Source organism: Chiloscyllium plagiosum, unplaced genomic scaffold (genome assembly GCF_037043375.1).
Source record: "Chiloscyllium plagiosum isolate Xiang-an unplaced genomic scaffold, Cpla_swu_hap1 HiC_scaffold_19, whole genome shotgun sequence".
Lineage (NCBI taxonomy): Eukaryota > Metazoa > Chordata > Chondrichthyes > Orectolobiformes > Hemiscylliidae > Chiloscyllium > Chiloscyllium plagiosum.
The window spans coordinates 77,666,717-77,693,007 of record NW_028270157.1 but is presented as its reverse complement, the minus strand read 5'-3'; the positions used below and the strand labels follow the sequence as shown (position 1 = coordinate 77,693,007).

Below are 26,291 nucleotides of genomic sequence, written 5' to 3'. Positions count from 1 at the left end.
CATGTATTTGGAAAGGCAAGGACTGATTCGGGATAGTCAACATGGCTTTGTGCGTGGAAAATCATGTCTCACAAACTTGATTGAGTTTTTTTGAAGAAGTAACAAAGAGGATTGATGAGGGCAGAGCAGTAGATGTGATCTATATGGGCTTCAGTAAGGCGTTCGACCAGGTTCCCCATGGGAGACTGATTAGCAAGGTTAGATCTCATGGAATACAGGGAGAACTAGCCATTTGGATACAGAACTGGCTCAAAGATAGAAGACAGAGGGTGGTGGTGGAGGGTTGTTTTTCAGACTGGAGGCCTGTGACCAGTGGATTGCCAAAAGGATCGGTGCTGGGCCCTCTACTTTTTGTCATTAACATAAATGATTTGGATGCGAGCATAAGAGGTACAGTTATTAAGTTTGCAGATGAGACCAAAATTGGAGGTGTAGTGGACAGTGAAGAAGGTTACCTCAGATTACAACAGGATCTGGACCAGATGGGCCAATGGGCTGAGAAGTGGCAGATGGAGTTTAATTCAGATAAATGCGAGGTGCTGCATTTTGGGAAAGCAAATCTTAGCAGGACTTATACACTTAATGGTAAGATCCTAGGGAGTGTTGCTGAACAACGAGACCTTGGAGTGCAGGTTCATAGCTCCTTGAAAGTGGAGTCGCAGGTAGATAAGATAGTGAAGAAGGCGTTTGGTATGCTTTCCTTTATTGGTCAGAGTATTGAGTACAGGAGTTGGGAGGTCATGTTGCGGCTGTACAGGACATTGGTTAGGCCACTGTTGGAATATTGCGTACAATTCTGGTTTCCTTCCTATCGGAAAGATGTTGTGAAACTTGAAAGGGTTCAGAAAAGATTTACAAGGATGTTGCCAGGGTTGGAGGATCTGAGCTACAGGGAGAGGCTGAACAGGATGGGGCTGTTTTCCCTGGAGCATCAGAGGCTGAGAGGTGACCTTATAGAGGTTTACAAAATTATGAGGGGCACGGATAGGATAAATAGACAAAGTCTTTTCCCAGGGGTCAGGGAGTCCAGACCTAGAGGGCATAGGTTTAGGGTGAGAGGGAAAGATATAAAAGAGACCTAAGGGGCAACTTTTTCACATAGAGGATGGTACGTGTATGGAATGAGCTGCCAGAGGAAGTGGTGGAGGCTGGTACAATTGCAACATTTAAGAGGCATTTGGATGGGTATATGAATAGGAAGGGTTTGGAGGGATATGGGCCGTGTGCTGGCAGGTGGGACTAGATTGGGTTGGGATATCTGGTCAGCATGGACAAGTTGGACCGAAGGATCTGTTTGCATGCTGTACATCTCTATGACTCTACGACTCTATACGGAGATACCTGCAGATACTGGCGGAAGGTCTTCTCCAGTGAGATCACTGCCTCTTGCAGTTGGTGCTGTAGAAGGTGATAATCCTCCTGGAGCCTGATTGCTGTCTTACTGAAATACAGGCCATCAGCAGCATTGAGTAGGACCAACTGGGAACTGACAGAGATCAGCTCAGCGCACACGGGCTCCAGTTCCTCCAGAGACCCTTGGAGTTGCTGCATAAAGGGGCAGAACCATCAGAGACTGTGATGTGGAGGAGCTAGTGTTGGACTGGGGCGGACAAAGTTACAAATCACACAACGTCAGGTTAGAGTTCAACAGGTTTATTTGGAAGCACTAGCTTTCAGAGCGCTGCTCCTTCATCAGATAACGAGTGGGGCAGGGTCATAAGACACAGAATTTATAGCAAAAGATCACAGTGTCACGCCATTAAAATGATATATTGAACAAACCTAGCTTGCTATTAAGTCTTTCATCTTTTAAAATGTGTTGCAGGTTTCAGTTCATTACTATGTAGATTAGATTCCCTATAGTGTAGAAACAGGCCCTTCAGCCCAACCAGTCCACACCGATCCTCCGAAGAGTAATCCACCCAGACCCATTGCCCTCTGACTAATGTACCTAACACTATGGGCAATTTAGCATGGCCAATTCACCTGACCTGCACATCTTTGGACTGTGGGAGGAAACTGGAGCATCCAGAGGAAACCCACGCAGAAACAGGGAGAATGTGCAAACTCCACACAGTTGCCCGAAGCTGGAATTGAACCTGGGACCCTGGTGCTGTGACACAGCAGTGCTAACCACTGAGGCACCGTGCCACCACTTTTAAGTCTTATTCCCGAGATAACAAAGTTTCATTTAAAAAAGTGACATCTTAGCTCAGAAAATGTATTAAAGGTGTGAGGTTAGAGTCTGTCTGTATCCCAATCTTGAGTCAGACTGGTTCCATTTCCAAAGTAGGAATTTATAAAATGTTATATAGATTGACTGCCTGCAGACTGTGTGCTTTTTGAGCAAAAATACAATGTGTCTGCAAATGCAAATTCATCCCACACTCACTGCTGTACACACCCACTGCTGTACACACTCACTGCTGTACACACCCACTGCTGTACACACTCTCACTCACTCATTGCTGTACACACCCACTGCTATACACACTCTCACTCACTCATTGCTGTACACACCCACTGCTATACACACTCGCACTCACTCATTGCCATACACACCCACTGCTATACACACTCACTCACTGCTGTACACACTCACTGTTGTACACACCCACTGCTATACACACTCTCACTCACTCATTGCTATACACACCCACTGCAATAAACACTCTCACTCACTCATTGCTGTACACACTCACTGCTATACATAGAACATAGAACAATACAGCACAGAACAGGCCCTTCGTCCCACGATGTTGTGCCGAACATTTGTCCTAGCTTAAGCACCCATCCATGTACCTATCCAATTGCCGCTTAAAGGTCACCAATGATTCTGACTCTGCCACTCCCACAGGCAGTGCATTCCATGCCCCCACCACTCTCTGGGTAAAGAACCCACCCCTGACATCTCCCCTATACCTTCCACCCTTCACCTTAAATTTATGTCCCCTTGTAACACTCTGTTGTACCCGAGAAAAAGTTTCTGACTGTCTACTCTATCTATTCCTCTGATCATCTTATAAACCTCTATCAAGTCACCCCTCATCCTTCGCCGTTCCAACGAGAAAAGGCCTAGCACTCTCAACCTATCCTCGTACGACCTATTCTCCATTCCAGGCAACATCCTGGTAAATCTTCTCTGCACCCTCTCCAAAGCTTCCACATCTTTCCTAAAGTGAGGCGACCAGAACTGCACACAGTACTCCAAATGTGGCCTAACCAAGGTCCTGTACAGTTGCAACATCACTTCACGACTCTTGAATTCAATCCCTCTGCTAATGAACGCTAATACACCATAGGCCTTCTTACAAGCTTTATCCACATGCGTGGCAACTTTCAAAGATCTATGAACATAGACCCCAAGATCCCTCTGTTCCTCCACCTGACTAAGAACCCTACCGTTAACCCTGTATTCCGCATTCTTATTTGTCCTTCCAAAATGGACAACCTCACACTTGACAGGGTTGAACTCCATCTGCCACTCCTCAGCCCAGCTCTGCATCATATCCAAGTCTCTTTGCAGCCGACAACAGCCCTCCTCACTATCCACAACTCCACCAATCTTCGTATCATCTGCAAATTTACTGACCCACCCTTCGACTCCCTCATCCAAGTCATTAATAAAAATTACGAACAGCAGAGGACCCAGAACTGATCCCTGCGGAACTCCACTTGTAACTGGGCTCCAGGCTGAATATTTACCATCTACCACCACTCTCTGACTTCGACCGGTTAGCCAGTTTTCTATCCAATTGGCCAAATTTCCCTCTATCCCATGCCTCCTGACTTTCCGCATAAGTCTACCATGGGGAACCTTATCAAATGCCTTACTAAAATCCATGTATACTACATCCACTGCTCTACCCTCATCCACATGCTTGGTCACCTCCTCAAAGAATTCAATCAGACTTGTAAGGCAAGACCTACCCTTCACAAATCCGTGCTGGCTGTCCCTAATCAAGCAGTGTCTTTCCAGATACTCATAAATCCTATCCCTCAGTACCTTTTCCATTACTTTACCTACCACCGAAGTAAGACTAACTGGCCTGTAATTCCCGGGGTTATCCCTAGTCCCTTTTTTGAACAGGGGCACAACATTCGCCACTCTCCAGTCCCCTGGTACCACCCCCGTTGACAGTGAAGACAAAAAGATCATTGCCAACGGTACTGCAATTTCCTCTCTTGCTTCCCACATAATCCTAGGATATATCCCGTCAGGCCCAGGGGACTTGTCTATCCTCAAGTTGTTCAAAATATCCAACACATCTTCCTTCCTAACAAGTATCTCCTCTAGCTTACCAGTCCGTTTCACACTCTCCTCTTCAACAATACGGTCCCTCTCGTTCGTAAATACTGAAGAAAAGTACTCATTCAAGACCTCTCCTATCTCTTCCGACTCAATACACAGTCTCCCACTACTGTCCTTGATCGGACCTACCCTCGTTCTCGTCATTCTCATGTTTCTCACATACGCATAAAATGCCTTTGGGTTATCCTTGATCCTATCCGCCAACGATTTTTCATGCCCTCTCTTAGCTCTCCTAATCCCTTTCTTCAGGTCCCTTCTGGCTATCCTGTATCCCTCCACTGCTCTGTCTGAACCTGTTTCCTCAACCTTATGTAAGCCTCCTTCTTCCTCTTTATAAGACATTCAACCTCCCTTGTCAACCAAGGTTCCCTCACACGACCATTTCTTTCCTGCCTGACAGGTACATACATATCAAGGACACGTCGTATCTGTTCCTTGAAAAAGTTCCACATTTCCACGACATCCTTCCCTGACAGCCTATGCTCACAACTTTTGCTCCTCAGATCCTGTCTTACAGCATCGTAATTACCCTTCCCCCAATTGTAAAACCTACCCTGTTGCACGCACCTATCTCTCCATAACCAAGGTGAAAGTCACAGAATTGTGGTCACCATCACCAAAATGTTCACCCACTAACAAGCCCATCACTTGTCCCGGTTCATTACCGAGTACCAAATCCAATATGGCCTCCCCTCTGGTTGGACAATCTACATGCTGCATTAGAAAAGCTTCCTGGACACACTGCACAAACACCACCCCATCCAATCTACTTGATCTAAAGAGCTTCCAATCAATATTTGGGAAGTTGAAATCGCCCATGACTACTACCCTGTGGCTTCTGCACCTTTCCAAAATCTGTTTCCCAATCTGTTTCTCCACAACTCTGCTGCTATTGGGGGGCCTATAGTAAACACCCAACAAGGTGACTGCACCTTTCCTATTTCTGACTTCAGCCCATACTACCTCCAGAGGCAGATCCCCCTCAAACTTCCTTTCTGCAGCCGTTATACCATTTCTAATTAGCAACGCCAGCCCCCCTCCTTTTTTACCACCCTCCCTAATCTTACTGAAACATCTGTAACCAGGAACCTCCAACAACCATTCCTGTCCCTCTTCTATCCACGTTTCCGTGATGGCCACAACATCGTAGTCCCAGGTACCGATCCACGCCTTAAGTTCACCCACCTTATTTCTGATACTCCTTGCGTTGAAGTATACGCACTTGAACCCATCTCTATGTCCGCAAGTATTCCCTGTCTGTGCTACCTTCTTCACAGCCTCCCTACATTCTTGGACATCCTGACAAACAGCTAGCCTACTTGCTGGACTACAAGTCCGGATCCAATCCCCCTGCCATATACACACCCACTACTATTGACACTGTCACCCACTCATTGCTGCACACACTCACTGCTGTACATACTCACTGATGTACACACTCACTGCTATACACACTCTCACTCACTCATTCCTGTACATACTCACTGCTGTACACACATACTGCTATACACACTCACACTCACTCATTCCTGTATAAACTCGCTGCTGTACACACGCACTGCTATACACACGCACTCACTGTTATACTCACTCACTGCTATACACACGCACTCATTGCAATACACACTCACTGCTAGACACACTCACTGCTATATACACCCAGACTCACTCATTGCTGTACACACTTACTGAGATACACACTCACTGTGATACAAACTCACACATTGCTGTACACACTCATTCATTGCTGTACACACCCACTGCTATACACACTTACACTCACTCATTGCTGTACACACCCACTGCTATACACACTCACTGCTGTACACACCCACTGCTATACACACTTATAGTCACTCATTGCTGTACACACTCACTGCTGTACAGACCCACACTCACTCATTGCTGTACAAACTCACTGCTGTACACACCCACTACTATACACACTTACACTGACTCATTGCTGTACACACTCACTGCTGTACACACTCACACACACTCATTGCTGTACAAATTCACTGCTATACACACTCACACTCATTCATTGCTGTACACACTCACTGCTATACACACTCACTGCTATACACACACTTACTCATTGATGCACACACTCACTGCTGTACATACACTCACTCATTGCCGTACACACTCACTGCTATACACACTCACACTCACTCATTGCTGTACAAACTGTGTACACACAGTCACTACTATACATACACTCACTCATTGCCGTACACACTCACTGCTATACACACTCATACTCACTCATTGCTGTACACACCCACTGCTATACACACTCACTGCAATACACACCCACACTCACTCATTGCTGCACACACCCACTGCTATACAGAGTCACTGCTATACACACTCACTGTCATACACACTCATACTCACTCATTGCTGAACGTGCCTACAGCTATACACACCGACACTCACACATAACTACACACACCCATTGCTATACACACTTACACTCACTCATTGTTGTACACACTCACTGCTATACACACGCTCACTCACTCATTCCTGTACATACTCACTGCTATACACACGCACTCACTGCTATATACACACTGCTATACACACACACTCATTGCTGTACAAACTCACTGCTGTACACACTCACTCACTGCTGTACACATCCACTCCTGTACATACTCACTCATTACTGTACACACCCACTGATGAACACGCTCACTGCTATACACAATCACACTCACTCATTGCTGTACACACCCACTGCTATTCACACTGTGACTCACTCATGCCTGTACCCACCCAATGCTGTACACACTCACTGCTATACACACCCACAGTCAGTGCTGTACACACTCACTGCTATACACACTCATTGCTATACACATTCACACTCACCCATAGCTGTACACACCCAGTGCTATACACGCCCACTGCTATACACACCCACACTCACTCATTGCTGTACACACACACTGCTATACACACCCACACTCACTCATTGCTGTACACAATCACTGCGATACACCCTCACTCATAGCCATATACACTCACTGCTATACACACCCACTGTTATACACACACACATTGCTATACACACTCACACTCACTGCAATTCACACTGTCACTCACTCTTGGCTGTACCCACCCACTGCTTTACACACTCACTGCTGTACACACTCACTCATTGCTGTTCACACACCAACTGCTGTACACATTCTCACTCACTCATTGCTTTAGACACCCACTGCTATACACACTGCTATACACACTCACAGCTCTACACACCCACTGCTATACACACCCACACTCACTCATTGCTACACATACTCACTCATGGCCGTACACACCCACTGCTATACACACCCACTGCTATACACACCCACTGCTGTACACACACATTGCTGTACACACTACCTGCTGCACACACTCACACTCACTCACTGCTTTACACACTCACTGCTATACACACTCACACTCCCTCATTGCTGTACACACACTACTGTACACACACACTGCTGTATACACTCTCACTCACTCATTGCTATACACACCCACTGCCATACAAAACCACACTCACTCATTGCTGTACACACCCACTGCTATACACACCCACACTCACTCACTGCTTTACAAATTCACTGCTATACACACACTCACTCATTAGTGTACACACACCCCCACTGCTATACACACTCACACTCACTCATTGCTGTACATACTCACTGCTGTACACACTCACTGCTATACACACCCATATTCACTCACGGTTATACACACCCACTGCTATACACACCCACTGCTTTACACAACCCACATTCACTGCTATACACACCACACTCACTCAGTGCGAAACACACCCACTGCTATACACACTCTCACTCACTCACTGCTGTACACACCCACTGTTATACACACCCACTGCTGTACACACTCACACTCATTCATTGCTATACACACCCACTGCTGTACACACTCTCACTCATTGCTGTACATACTCACTGCTGTACACACCCACTGCTGTACACACTCACTCATTGCTGTACACACCCACACTCACTCATTGCGGTACACACCCACTGCTGTACACACTCACTGCTATACACACTCACTGCTATACACACTCACTGCTGTACACACTCACACTCACTCATTGCTGTACACACCCACTGCTGTGCACACGCACTGCTATACACACCCACACTCACTCATTGCTATACACACTCACTGCTATACACACTCAAACTCACTCATTGCTGTACACACCCACTGCTGTGCACACCCACTGCTATACACACTCACACTCACTCATTGCTGTACACACCCACTGCTGTGCACACCCACTGCTATACACAACCACACTCACTCATTGCTATACACACTCATTGCTGTACACATTCACACTCACTCATTGCTGTACACACCCACACTCACTCATTGCGGTACACACCCACTGCTGTACACACTCACTGCTATACACACTCACTGCTGTACACACTCACTGCTATACACACTCACACTCACTCATTGCTGTACACACCCACTGCTGTGCACACCCACTGCTATACACACTCACACTCACTCATTGGTGTACACACCCACTGCTGTGCACACCCACTGCTATACACACCCACACTCACTCATTGCTATACACACTCATTGCTGTACACATTCACACTCACTCATTGCTGTACACACCCACTGCTATACACACCCACACTCACTCACTGCTTTACACACTCACTGCTACACACACTCACACTCCTTCATTGCTGTACACACACTGCTGTACACACACACTGCCATACACACTCTCACTCATTGCTATACACGCCCACAGCTGTACACACCCACACTCACTCACTGATTTACACACTCACTGCTATACACACTCTCACTCCCTCATTGCTGTACATACTCACTGCTGTACACACTCATTGCTATACACACCCAGATTCACTCGCGGTTATACACATCCACTGCTATACACACCCACTGCTTTACACACCCACATCCACTGCTATACACACCACACTCACTCACTCCGAAACACACCCACTGCTATACACACTCTCACTCACTCACTGCTATACACACCCACTGCTATACACATCCACTGGATACACACCACACTCATTCATTGCTATACACACCCACTGCTGTACACACTCTTTCTCACACATTGCTGTACAAACCCACTGCTGTACACACTGACTCACTGCTGTACACACCCACTGTAGTACACACTCACTCATTGCTGTACACACCCACACTCACTCATTGCTGTACACACCCACTGCTATTCACACTGTGACTCACTCATGCCTGTACCCACCCAATGCTGTACACACCTACTGCTATACACACCCACACTCACTCAGTGCTGTACACACTCACTGCTATACACACTCACACTCACTCATTACTGTTCACACCCACTGCTGCACACACCGACACTCATTCACTATTGTACACACCCACTGCTGCACACACTCACTCATTGCTGTACATGCCCACACTCACTCAGTGCTGTACACACTCACTGCTATACACACTCATTGCTATACACATTCACACTCACTCATTGCTGTACACACCCAGTGCTATATACGCTCACTGCTATACACACCCACACTCACTCATTGCTGTACACACGCACTGCTATACACACCCACTGCTATACACACCCACACTCACACATTGCTATACACACCCACACTCACTCATTGCAGTATACATCCACTGCTATACACACTCACTGGATACACACCACACTCATTCATTGCTATACACGCCCACTGCTGTACACACTCTCACTCACTCATTGCTGCACGTACACACTGCTGTATACACTCACTGCTATACACACTCACTGCTATACACACTCTGACGCACTCATTGCTGTACACGCTCACTCACTGCTGTACAAACCCACTGCTGTACACACCCACACTCACTCATTGCTATACACACCCACTGCTATTCACACTGTGACTCACTCATGCATGTACCCAACAACTGCTGTACCCACCCACTGCTATACACACTCACACTCTCTCATTGCTGTACACACCCACAGCCACTCATTGCTGTACCCACCCACTGCTATACACACACTGCTATACACACTCACACTTTCTCATTGCTGTACACACCCACAGCCACTCATTGCTGTACACACCCACTGCTGTACACATTCACTTCTATACACACTCTCACTCACTTATTGCTGTACACACCCACTGCTGTATACACCCACTGCTATACACACTCACACTCACTCATTACTGTTCACACCCACTGCTGCACACACCCACACTCACTCATTACTGTACACACCCACTGCTGTACACAGTCACTCACTGCTGTACACGCCCACACTCACTCACTGCTGTACATACTCACTGCTGTACACACCCACTGCTATACACACTCACACTCCCTCATTGCTGTACACACTCACTGCTGTACACACCCACTGCAAAACACAGTCACACTCACTCATTGCTGTACACACTCACTGCTAACACACACTCATTTCTGTTCACACACACTGCTGGACACACTCACTGCTGTACACACTCTCACTCACTCATTGCTATACACACCCACTGTTGTACACACTCACTCATTTCTGTACACACCCACACTCACTCATTGCTATACACACCCACTGCTATTCACACTGTGACTCACTCATGCATGTACCCAACCACTGCTGTACCCACCCACTGCTATACACACACTGCTATACACACTCACACTCTCTCATTGCTGTACCCACCCACTGCTATACACACACTGCTATACACACTCACACTCTCTCATTGCTGTACACACCCACAGCCACTCATTGCTGTACACACCCACTGCTGTACACATTCACTTCTATACACACTCACACTCACTTATTGCTGTACACACCCACTGCTGTATACACCCACTGCTATACACACTCACACTCACTCATTACTGTTCACACCCACTGCTGCACACACCCACACTCACTCATTACTGTACACACTCACTGCTGTACACAGTCACTCATTGCTGTACACGCCCACACTCACTCATTGCTGTACACACCCACTCTGTACACACTCACTGCTATACACATTAACACTCACTCAGTACTATTCACACCCACTGCTGCACACACCCACACTCACTCATTATTGTACACACCCAATGCCGTACACACTCACTCATTGCTGTACATGCCCACACTCACTCATTGCTGTACACACCCATTGCTGTACACACTCACTGCTATACACACTCAGACCTACTCATTGCTGTACACACCCACTGCTATATACACTCACTCATTGCTGTACACACCCACTACTATACACACTCACATTCACTCATTGCTGTACATAATTCACCGCTGTACACACTCACTGCTATACACACCACACTCATTCATTGCTAAACACACCCACTGCTGTACACACTCTCACTCACTCACTGCTGTACATGCTCACTCATTGCTGTACACACCCACTGCTATATACACTCACACTCACACATTGCAGTACACACCTACTGCTATACATACCCACTAGATACACACCACACTCATTCATTGCTAAACACACCCACTGCTGTACACCCTCTCACTTCACTCACTGCTGTACACACTCACTGCTATACACACTCACACTCCATCATTGCTGTACACACTCACTACTATACACACCCACTGCTATACACTGTCACACTCACTCATTGCTGTGCACATTCACTACTACACACACTCACTGCTAACAAACTCACTAATTTCTGTTCACACACACTGCTGTACACCCACATTGCCATACACACTCTCACTCACTCATTGCTATACACACCCACTGCCATACGCACCCACACTCACTCACTGCTTTACACACTCACAGCTATACACACTCACACTCACTCATTGCTGTACATACTCACTGCTGTACACACTCACTGCTATACACACCCACACTCACTCATTATTGTACACACCCACTGCTGTACACACTCACTCATTGCTGTACATGCCCACACTCACTCATTGCTGTACACACCCACTGCTGTACACACTCACTGCTATACACGCTAAGACTCACTCATTGCTGTACACACCCACTGCTGTACACACTCAATGCTATACACACTCAGACTCACTCATTGCTGTACACACCCACTGCTATACATACTCACACTCTCACATTGCAGTACACACTCACTGCTATACACACCCACTGAATACACACTACACTCACTCATTGCTATACACGCATACTGCTGTACACACTCCCTGCTATATACACTCACTCATTGCTGTACACACCCACTGCTATACACACTCACATTCACTCATTGCTGTACACACTCACCGCTGTACACACTCACTGCTATACACACCACACTCATTCATTGCTAAACACACCCACTGCTGTACACACTCTCACTCACTCACTGCTGTACACGCCCACTCATTGCTGTACACACTCTCACTCACTCACTGCTGTACACGCCCACTCATTGCTGTACACACCCACACTCACTCATTGCTCTACACACCCACTGCTATACACACTCACACTCACTCATTGGAGTACACACCTACTGTTATACATACCCACTGGATACACACTACACTCATTCATTGCTAAACACACCCACTGCTGTACACACACTCACTCACTCACTGCTGTACACACTCACTGCTATACACACTACATTCACTCATTGCTGTACACACTCATTGCTGTACACACCCACTGCTATACACACTCACACTCCCTCATTGCTGTACATACTCACTGCTGTACACACCCACTGCTATACACTGTCACACTCACTCATTGCTGTACACATTCACTACTACACACACTCACTGCTAACACACTCACTCATTTCTGTTCACACACTGTTGGACACACTCACTACTGTACACACACTCACTCATGGCTATACACACCCACTGCTGAACACACTCACTGCTATACACAATCACACTCACTCATTGCTATACACACCCACTGCTATTCACACTGTGACTCACTCATGCATATACCCAACCACTGCTGTACCCACCCACTGCTATACAAACACTGCTATACACACTCACTCATTGCTGTACACACCCACAGCCACTCATTGCTATACACACCCACTGCTGTACTCATTCACTTCTATACACACTCACACTCACTTATTGCTGTACACACCCACTGCTGTATACACCCACAGCTATACACACTCACACTCACTCTTTACTGTTCACACCCACTGCTGCACACACCCACACTCACTCATTACTGTACACACCCACTGCTGTACACAGTCACTCATTGCTGTACATGCCCACACTCACTCATTGCAGTACACACCCACTCTGTACACACTCACTGCTATACACACTCACACTCACTCATTACTGTTCACACCCACTGCTGCACACACCCACACTCACTCATTATCGTACACACCCACTGCTATACACACTCACATTCACTCATTGTTGTACACATTCACCGCTGTACACACCCACTGAGGTACACGCTCACTCATTGCTGTACACACCCACACTCACTCATTGCTGTACACACCCACTGCTATACACACTCACTGCTATACACACACACTCATTCATTGCTATACACACCCACTGCTGTATACACTCTCACTCACTCACTGCTGTACACACTCATTGCTGTACACACTCACATTCACTCATTGCTGTACACATACACTGCTGTACACACTCACACTCACTCATTGCTATACACACCTACTGCTATTCACACTGTCACTCACTGATGCCTGTACCCACCAACTGCTATACACACTCACTGCTATATACACTCAATCATTGCTGTACACACCCACTGCTATACACACTCACATTCACTCATTGCTGTACACACTCACTGCTGTACACACCCACTGCGATACACGCTCACTCATTGCTGTACACACCCACACTCACTCATTGCTATACACACCCACTGCTATACACACACTCACTGCTGTACACACTCACACTTACCCATTGCAGTACACACCTACTGCTATACACATCCACTGGATAAACACCACACTCATTCATTGCTATACACACCCACTGCTGTACACACCCACTGCTATACACACTCACATTCACTCATTGCTGAACACACTCACTGCTGTACACACTCACCTCTGTACACACCTCTTGCTGTACACACTCACTCATTGCTGTACACACCCACTGCTATACACACTCATTGCTATATACACTCACACTCACTCATTGCTATACACACCCACTCTACACAAACTCACATTCACTCATTGCTGTACACACCCACTGCTGTACACACCCACTGCTATACACACTCACACTCACTCATTGCTGTACACACCTACTGCTATTCCCACTGTCACTCACTCATTGCTGTACACATTCACTACTACACACTCTGTCATTGCTGTTCACTCAGACTGCTGAACACACGCGCACTGCTGGACACACACTCACTCATTGCTGTACACACTCACTGCTATACACACTCATTGCTATACACACTCACACTCACTCATTGCTGTACACACCCACTGCTGTACACACCCACTGCTATACACACCCACACTCACTCATTGCTGTACACACTCACTGCTATACACACCACACTCACTCATTGCTGTACATACCCACTGCTGCACACACCCACACCCACTCATTGCTGTACACACCCACTGCTATAGACATCACACTCACTCATTGCTGTACACACCCACACACACCCATTGCTTTACACACCCACTGCTGTACACACTCACACTCACTCATTGCTGTTCACACACACTGCTGGACACACGCGCACTGCTGTACACACTTACACTCACTCACAGCTTACACATTCACTGCTATACACACTCCTCATTCCTGTAAACACCCACACTCACCCACTGTTATACACACCCACTGTTATACACACCCACTGCTATACACACACACTGCTATACACACTCACTCATTACTGTACACACCCACTGCTGTACACATCCACTGCTATACACACTCACACTCAATCATTGCTGTACACATTCACTACAACACACACTCACTGCTAACACACTCACTCATTACTGTTCACACTCACTGCTGTACACACTCTCACTCACTCATTGCTGTACACACCCACTGCTATACTCACTCACACTCACTGCTTTACACACTCACTGCTATACACACTCACACTCCCTCATTGCTGTATATACTCACTGCTGTACACACCCACTGCTGTACACACTCACACTCCCTCATTGCTGTACATACTCACTGCTATACACACTCACTGCTATACACACGCAGATTCACTCACGGTTATACACACCCACTGCTATACACACCCACTGCTTTACACACCCACATTCACTGCTATACACACCACACTCACTCAGTGCGAAACACACCCACTGCTATACACACTCTCACTCACTCACTGCTGTACACACCCACTGTTATACACACCCAGTGCTATACACACCCACACTCACTCATTGCAGTACACACCCACTGCTATACACATCCACTGGATACACACCACACTCATTCATTGCTATACACACCCACTGCTGTACACACTCTCACTCACTCATTGCTGCACATACTCACTGCTGTACACACTCACTCACTGCTGTACACACCCACTGCTGTACACACTCACTCATTGCTGTACACACCCACACACTCATTGCGGTACACACTCACTGCTGAACACGCTCACTGCTATACACAATCACACTCACTCATTGCTGTACACACCCACTGCTATTCACACTGTGACTCACTCATGCCTGTACCCACCCAATGCTGTACATACCTACTGCTATACACACCCACACTCACTCATTGCTGTACACACCCAGTGCTATTCACACCCACTGCTATACACACCCACACTCACTCAGTGCTGTACACACGCACTGCTATACACACTCACATTCACTCATTGCTATACACACACACACTGCTGTACACACACACTGCTATACACACTCACATTCACTCATTGTTGTACACACACACACTGCTGTACACACACACTGCTATACACACTCACACTCACTCATTGCTATACACACCTACTGTTAATCACACTGTCACTCACTCATGCCTGTACCCACCAACTGCTATACACACTCACTGCTGTACACACTCACCGCTGTACACACCCACTACTGTACACACTCACTCATTGCTGTACACACCCACTGCAATACACACTCACTGCTATACACACTCACAATCATTCATTGCTGTACACATTCACTACAACACACACTCACTGCTAACACACTCACTCATTACTGTTCACACACACTGCTGGACACACTCTCACTCACTCATTGCTATACACACCCACTGCTATACTCACTCACACTCACTGCTTTACACACTCACCACTGTACACACCCACTACTGTACACACTCAATCATTGCTTTACACACCCACACTCACTCATTGCTGTACACCCACTGCTATACACACTCACTGCTATACACACTCACAATCACTCATTGCAGTACACGCCCACTGTTATACACACCCACTGCAATACACACTCACATTCACTCATTGCTGTACACATTCACGACTACACACACTCACTGCTAACACACTCACTCATTGCTGTTCACACACACTGCTGGACATACTCACTGCTGTACACACTTACACTCACTCATTGCTGTACACAGCTGAAAATGTGTTGCTGGAAAAGCGCAGCAGGTCAGGCAGCATCCAAGGAGCAGGAGAATCGATGTTTCGGCCATAAGCCCTTCTTCAGGAATCACTGCTATACACAGCCACACTCACTCAGTGCTGTACACACGCACTGCTATACACACCCACTGCTATACACACCCACACTCACTCAGTGCTGTACACACCCAGTGCTATACACACTCATTGCTATACACATTCACACCCACACTCACTTGCTGTACACACCCAGTGCTATACACACTCACACTCACTCATTGCAGTACACACTCACTGCTATACACACCCACTGGATACACACCACACTCACTCATTGCTATACACACCCACTGCTATACACACTCACACACTCACATTCACTCATTGCTGTACACATACACTGCTGTACACACCCACTGCTATGCACACTCACACTCACTCATTGCTGTACACACCTACTGCTATTCACACTGTCACTCACTCATGCCTGTACCCACCAACTGCTATACACACTCACTGCTATATACACTCATTCATTGCTGTACACACCCACTACTGTACACACTCACACTCACTCATTGCTGTACACACCCAGTGCTATACACACTCACATTCACTCATTGCTGTACACACCCACTGCTGTACACACCCACTGCTATACACATCCACACTCACTCAGTGCTGTACACATTCACTGCTATACACACTCACACACAATCATTGCTTTACACACCCACAGCTGTACACACCCACTGCTATACACACACACACTCACTCATTGATGCACACACCCACTGCTATACACATCACACTCACTCATTGCTGTACACACCACTGCTGCACACACCCACACCCACTCTTTGCGTACACACCCATTGTTGTACACAATCACTCATTGCCGTACACACTCACTGCTAACACACTCACTCATTGCTGTTCACACACACTGCTGGACACACGCGCACTGCTGTACACACTTACACTCACTCACTGCTGTACACACACACTGCTATACACACTCCTCATTGCTGTAAACACCCACACTCACTCATTGCTGTACACACCCACTGTTATACACACCCACTGCTATACACACACACTGCTATACACACTCACTAATTGCTGTACACACTCACTGCTGTACACACCCATGGCTGTACTCCCGCACTCATTGCTGAACACACCCACTGCTATACACACCCACCGCTATACACACCCACACTCACTCATTGCTGTACACACTCACTCATTGCTGTACACACCCACTGCTATACACACTCACACTCACTCAATGATGCACACACCCACTGCTATACACATCACACTCACTCATTGCTGTACACACCCACACCCACTCTTTGCTGTACACACCCATTGTTGTACACAATCACTCATTGCCGTACACACTCACTGCTAACACACTCACTCATTGCTGTTCACACACACTGCTGGACACACGCGCACTGCTGTACACACTTACACTCACTCATTGCTGAACACACCCACTGCTATACACACCCACTGCTATACACACCCACACTCACTCATTGCTGTACACACTCACTCATTGCTGTACACACTCACACATTGCTGTACACACCCACTGCTGTACACACTCACTGCTATACACAATCACACTCACTCATTGCTGTACACATTCACTACTACACACACTCACTGCTAACACACTCACCCATTACTGTTCATACACACTGCTGGACACACTCACTGCTGTATACACTCTCACTCACTCATTCCTATACACACTCACTGCTATACACACTCACACTCACTCATTGCTGTACATACTCACTGCTATACACACTCACTGCTATACACACCCAGATTCACTCACGGTTATACACACCCACTGCTATACACAGCCACTGCTTTACACACCCATATTCACTGCTATACACACCACACTCACTCAGTGTGGAACACACCCACTGCTATACACACTCTCACTCACTCACTGCTGTACACACCAACTGTTATACACACCCACTGCTATACACACCCACACTCACACATTGCAGTACACACCCACTGCTATACACACCCACTGCTGTACACACTCTCACTCACTCATTACTGTACAAACTCGCTGCTGTACACACTCACTCACTGCTGTACACACCCACTGCTGTACACACTCACTCATTGCTGTACACACCCACAGTCACTCATTGTTGTACACACCCACTGCTGTACACACTCACTCACTGCTGTACACACCCACTGCTGTACACACTCACTCATTGCTGTACACACCCACAGTCACTCATTGTTGTACACACCCACTGGGTCAACATCGGCCAGAAGGAGGCGATTTATCCTGCAGTGTCTGTACTGGCTCACTGAAGGAGTACTTCAGTCAGTGGCTGTCTCTTGACTTCACACTGCAACCATCCATAGTTTCCCCTTTTAGCCACTTTGTCCAGTTCCCCACACTCTCAGGCAGTACATTCCAGACTCTACTCACTAAGTGAGAAAGGTTTTTTTTTCCTTATGTCAATGCCCCTCATGTTCTTCTTCCTGGTACAAGCAGGGACTGTTTCTCCCTGTCTGCTCTGTCCAGCTCTGCTCTTGGTTTTGTAAACCTCTACCAGATCTCCCTCCCAGTCGCCCCTCTCTCTGGGGAGAACCGTCCCAACGTCTTCAATCTCCCCCCCATCCCTGAAGTTTCTCATTCCGGAAACCATTCCTGTAAATCACTTCCTGCACTCTCTCCAATGCATTCCCATCTTTCCTATAATGTGGGGCCCACACCCTGTACACAATATTCCAGCTGAGGACCCACAAGGGTCCTGGACAAGTTCAACATCACCCCCCTGCTATTGTACTCTCTGCCCCGGTAATAAAGGCGAAGGTACTGTCTGCTTTATTAACTGCTCTCTCCCCCGGTCCTGCCACCTTCAATGATACATTACATATACCCCCAGGACCCTCTGCACCCCCTTTAGAATTTTACACTCTATTTTATATTGTCCTTCAGTGTTGTTTTGACCAAGATCCTCAGACAACACCTTCCAAACCCATGGCCACTTCCATCTTGAAGGACAAGGGCAGCTGATACATGGGAATACCACCCCCTGCATGTTCCCCTCCAAGTCACTCCCCATCCTGGCTGGGAAATGTATCGCCGTTCCTTCAATGCTGAAACTGCTCCCTGCAGTCAGTCCCTTCACTCTCTGTCCAGAATCAGTAATGACCAGCTCAGTCTAAAGACTGAGTAACTGCCTCAGATTGTGGCCATTAGTCTTAGACGGTGCGAGTACTCTACATTGTCCATGGAAGGTCTCTCGCACAGAATATCTCCGAGATGTCTGCCTGAACAAGACCCTTACCTTCTGTCCCTGTAATTGTGCTTTCACTACCTCCAGCTTGGAGGAGGGAGGCCTCTGATTGGCTGTCACGTCTTCAATGTCACTGATCCAGCTTTCCAGACCATCATCAAGAGATCCTGATGCCAGTGGAGGGCCAGTCTGACCAGGACCCTGGTAAAGAGAAGAACATTTTTCAAGGCATTCAGAGGCAGCACTGGAGAATGAGAGGGAGTGAGAAAGTGAATCATAGAATTCCCTAAAGTGTGGAATCAGGTATTCAGCCCATCAAGAGTATCCCACACACACCCACTCTCTACCCTATCCCTATAATCCTGTATTTTCCATCTAACCTAAACATCCCTGAACACTATGAGGCAATTTCCCATGGCCAATCCACCCTAACCTGCACATCCCTGGACACTATCCCATGGCCAATCCACCCTAACCTGCACATCCCTGGACACTACCCCATGGCCAATCCATCTTAACCTGCACATCTTTGTGACTGTGGGAGGAAACCGGAGCACCCGGAGGAAACCCACGCAGACACGGGGAAAGTGTGCAAACTCCACACAGTCAGTCGCCTGAGGCGGGAATTGAACCCGGGTCTCTGGCGCTGTGAGGCAGCAGTGCTAACCACTGTGCCACCATGAGGGACAGAGAGAGCCGGGAGTTCCATCCGGTGTGTTTAATGACAACGGTTTTAAGTGGAAGTAGCTACTTGAGAAGATATGTGACTCTGGCCAGTCAGATTGTATAAGGTATAAAAACATTTCTCTAAACAAGGTGGTCAGAGTGAGGGAGAAAGAAAGAGATGGTATAAAAAGGAAAAGAAGTGAAAGGTACTGAGCAATGGGTGTAAGGCCAACAATGAAAAGGCTGATAGATAGATAGAAAAAATAGGACAGAGAAAAAGAGCAAGGGCAAAACAGAGAGAAGGGTTGGAGAAGCAGTAACCTGGGAGACAGGAAGAATGCAGGAGTGTGGGGGAGGGGAATGGGAGAAAGGGGCAGATCAGTGAGTCATAAAAATAGTGAAAGTGCAGGACAGAAAGGGAAACAATGACAGACGGAGAGAGAGAATGTGAAGGAATTTATTGTGAATTCCTTGTCAGTGACACTTTCTCTAATGATTAACAAATGCAGCCTAACCTCACTGTCTGACAGATTTTGGTCGTAATTTCACAGCTCATCCAATTCATTCAAGACTGACCCATTTACACAGACTCCGTAGGGAGTGACATTGGAGCCCTCTGGTCGATCTTCCCAGAGAGAATGCAAGGTCCTGATGGTGACAGCTCTCCTTACCTCTTCTGTCTGTTGGAGCTTGTGGTTCTCGAGCTGTAAGTTTCCCAGCTCCATCGTCTCTCGTCTACATTCTCCAGGCGATTCCAAACCCTCCTGATGTACAATGGAAAATGATTAACATCCACGTAGGATCCCTACATTGCTGTAACAGGCTATTTGGCCCATTGAGTCCACGCTGGCCCTCCCAAGAGCATCCCACCCAGATGTACCCCATCCCTGTAACCCCACATTTCCCTTGGCCAATCCCCCTCATATGCACAGCTTCGGACTGTGGGAGGAAACCCACGCAGATATGGAGAGAATGAACAAAAGTTCCACCAAAGTTTGGAATTGCACTTGGGCCCCTGGCACTGTGAAGCTAACCACTGAGTCACCGTGCCACCCACTGAGATATCGTGCCACCCACTGAGATATCGTGCCACCCACTGAGATACTGTGCTGACCACAGGCTATGACAAGCCCAAGTAACACACACACACCAGATACCCATTTCCCTCCCCATGCAACAGCCAACAAGTTAAATGATTGGTAAGCAATGAGTGAGGCTTGTTCATGTGCTGGATGCACTCCGTTCAAGGAGTCAAGTCCCGAGGTATTAAATACAGACGCAGGATTTGCCTTCATTGGGGGAAGGGAAAACTGCAGCTGTGACTGAAAGGAGGAGGAGACTATGTTGAATTGGATTGAAACAAGAAATGAGATTTAATCAGAAATATCTTGTTCTCTAGTTGGCTGTAAATTTAGAAAATTGTCTCAAATACATCCATTGCCCACTCTGTTAGAATTAGAATCAGAATCCCTTCAGTGTGGAAACAGGCCCTTCAGCCCAACAAGTCCACACCAAACCTCCAAAGAGTAACCCACCCAGACCCATTGCCCTATATTTTCCCCTGACTACCCCAAACATCCCTGAACACTATGGACAATTTAGAATGGCCAATGCACCTGACCTGTACATCTTTGGATTAAGAAAATTAATGAAGAATTGCATTGAGCAATATAAATGGAGATTACAATTGCCCACAGCTGCTGCAATTATTGGGTTACAAGACACTCTATTCTTTTTAATTTGTTCATGAGATGTTCAAGAATCAACTGCATTGGATGTGGGTCTGGAGTCACGTGTAGGCCAGACCAGGTAAGGATGGGAGATGTCCACCAGTGAGTGACATGAGTGAACCAAGTGGATTTTTACAAAAGGAGATACATTGTCACCATTAAACAAGCTCTGTAATTTCTGATTTTTAAAACATGAATTCAAAATCTACCACTGCCATGTTGAGATTCAAACCCATGTCCCAGAACATTAACCTGGGAGTTCTGGATTGTCAGCCCATTGACAGTACCAGTCTGCCACTGCATCTCCTGATAGTGAGACTGTGCTATTAGAGTCATAGAATCAAGGGCATGTACAACATGGTAACAGACCCTTTCATCCATCTCATCCATGCTGATATCCCAACCCAATCTAGTCCCACCTGCCAGCACCCGGCCCATATCCCTCCAAACCCTTCCTATTCATATACCCATCCAAATGCCTCTTAAATGTTGCAATTGTATCAGCCTCCACCACATCCTCTGGCAGCTCAGTCCACACACATACCACCCTCTGCGTGAAAAAGTTGCACCTTTGGTCTCTTTTATATTTTTCCCCTCTCACCTAAACCTACGCCGTCTAGTTTTGGATGCCCCTGCCCCGGGGAAAGACTTTGCCTATTTATCCTATCCATGCCCCTTGTGATTTCATAACCCTCTATAAGGTCACCCCTCAGCCTCCGACGCTCCAGGGAAAACAGCCCCAGCCTGTTCAGCCTCTCCCTGTAGCTCAAATCCTCCAACCCTGGCAATATCCTTGTGAATCTTTTCTAAACTCTCTCAAGTGTTGAATACAGGGTGAGAGACAGAATTCTTGGCAGTGTGGAGGAACAGTGGGATCTTGGGATACACATACATAAATCCCTCAAAGTTGCCACCCAAGTGGATAGGGTTGTTAAAGAAGGTGTATGGTGTGTTGGCTTTCATTAGCAGGAGGATTGAGTTTAAGAGCCACGAGGTTATGCTGCAGCTCTATAAAACCCTGGCAAAAATGAGGACTGTAGATGCCAGAAATCAGAGTCTAGATCTGAGTGGTGCTGGAAGAGCACAGCAGGTCAGACAGCATCTGAGGAGCAGGAAAATCGATGTTTCGGGCAAAAGCCCTTCATCAGGAATAGAGGCAGGGAGCCTCCAGGGTGGAGAGATAAATGGGGGGGGGGAGGGGAGGAGGTAGCAAAGAGTACAATAGGTGAATGGGGGTGGGGATGGGGGTGATAGGTTGGAAATGAGGGTGGAGCATATAGGTGGGAAGGGAGATAGGCAGGTAGGACAGGTCATGAGGATGGTGCTGAGCTGGAAGATTGGAACTGGGGTAAGGTGGGGGGAGGGGAAATGAGGAAACTGGTGAAGTCCGCATTGATGCCCTGGGGTTGAAGTGTTCTGAGGCAGAAGATGAGGCGTTCTTCCTCCAGGCATCGGGTGTAGGCGCAAGTAGTCACAGACTTGGTCAGGTCCACGTCCCCCAACAACCCACCCTGCCTTCCTGGCACCCTCCCCTGCCACTGCAGGAATTGCAAAACCTGTGCCCACACCTCCTCCCTCACCTCCATCCAAGGCCCGAAAGGAGCCTTCCACATCCATCAAAGTTTTACCTGCACATCCACTAATATCATTTATTGTATCCGTTGCTCCCGATGCGGTCTCCTCTACATTGGGGAGACTGGACGCCTCCTAGCAGAGCACTTTAGGGAACATCTCCGGGACTCCCGCACCAATCAACCAAACCGCCCTGTGGCCCAACATTTCAACTCCCCCTCCCACTCTGCCGAGGACATGGAGGTCCTGGGCCTCCTTCACCGCCGCTCCCTCACCCGACGCCTGGAGGAAGAACGCCTCATCTTCCGCCTCGGAACACTTCAACCCCAGGGCATCAATGTGGACTTCAACAGTTTCCTCATTTCCCCTTCCCCCACCTCATCCTAGTTTCAAACTTCCAGCTCAGCACTGTCCCCATGACCTGTCCTACCTGCCTATCCTCCTTTCCACCTATCCACTCCACCCTCCTCTCTGACCTATCACCTTCATCCCCTCCCCCATTCATCCATTGTACTCTTCGCTACCTTCCCCGACCCTCCTCCCTGATCTATCACCTTCATCCCGACTCCCATCCACCTAGTGTACTCTTGGCTACCTTCTACCCAGCTTCACCATCCCCCCATTTGTCTCTCCACCCTGGAGGCTCCCTGCCTCTATTCGTGATGAAGGGCTTTTGCCCGAAACATCGATTCTCCTGTTCCCCAGATGCTGACTGACCTGCTGTGCTTTTCCAGCACCATTCTATAAAACCCTGGTGAGTCCACACTGGGAATATTGTGTTCACTTCTAGTCGCTACATTATAGGAAGGACACAGATGCTTTAGGGAGGGTGCAGAGGGATTTACCAGGTGCTACCTGGGTTGGAGGGCTTGATTTATGAAGAGAGGTTGAGTGAGCTAGGGCTGTTCGCACAGAAGAGGAAGAGAGGTGACTTGATAAAGGTGTGCAAGGTAATGAGATGATTCAGAGATGCTGGTGTTGGACTGGGGTGTACCTGGTGAAGGAGCGTCGCTCCGAAAGCTAGTGTGCTTCCAATTAAACCTGTTGGGCTATAACCTGGTGTTGTGTGATTTTTAACAAGGTAATGAGAGGCATGGACAGAGTAGATAGCCAGAGACTTTTCCCCAGGGCAGAAATGACTGACACGAGGGTCATAATTTTAAGGTGATTGGAGGAATGTATAGGGGAGATGTCATAAGACGGTTCTTTACACAGAGAGTGGTGGGTGTGTGGAATGCACTGCCAGCGGTGGTAGTCGAGTCAGAGACATTAGGGACATTTAAGCGACTGCAGGACAAGCACATGGATAGCAGTAAATTGAAGGGTGTGTAGATTAAGGTTGATCTTAGATTAAGGTAAATGCATGGCACAACATTGTGGGCTGAAGGGCCTGTACTGTGCTGTACTGTCTATGATCTGTGTTCCAAGTTTCACACCATTCTTCCGATTCTATAAGAATTCTGTACATTTTTTCATGAGATCACCCCTCACTTTTCAAAACTCTAGCAAATACAGACCCAGGTATGGTAGATATGGAAATCTGAAACAAACACAGAGATTGCTGGAGAAACTCAGCAGGTCTGGCAGCATCTGTGGAGAGAGAAACAGAGTTAATGTTTCCAGTCTGTTCTTTCACAGCAAACCCAAAAATTCAAATTCCTGAAGAGGAGTCATACTGGGCATGAAATATTAATTCTGCTTTCTCTCCACAGATGTTGCCAGACCTGTCGAGTTTCTCCAGTTATTTCTGTTTTGTATCACAAAGTAACAGTTTAAATTTTCCAGCCTCTTCCTGAAGTCCACAGCGGGAAGATCAATGAAGGAATGGTTCTGGTCTGTCGATTGTCAAGGAAGAGAAGACTCAAAGAGAGGAGATTGGCCAGAATTAGAGAGGGTCAGACAGGACAAGGAAGGTAAACTCAGAGAACCCCATGTAGTGACTGATTGTGAGGGAGAAGGTCAGAGAGAGATGGGCTGGACCAATGGGAGAGAACACTCGAGA

General features: G+C 47.3%; 1 protein-coding gene across 1 annotated transcript in view; it reads right to left on the bottom strand.

Moving 5' to 3' along the window:
- Window positions 1-26,291, bottom strand: part of LOC148146821 (microtubule-actin cross-linking factor 1, isoforms 6/7-like) — a 99,574-nt gene that overhangs the window by 45,639 nt on the left and 27,644 nt on the right. Inside the window, exons 3-5 of the mRNA XM_087996941.1 lie at window positions 21,659-21,751; window positions 20,373-20,522; window positions 1,342-1,545 (exon numbers count right to left, since the gene is read on the bottom strand). Coding sequence (XP_087853067.1) covers window positions 1,342-1,545; window positions 20,373-20,522; window positions 21,659-21,751 — 447 coding nt within the window. The remainder of the gene's footprint in view (window positions 1-1,341; window positions 1,546-20,372; window positions 20,523-21,658; window positions 21,752-26,291) is intronic.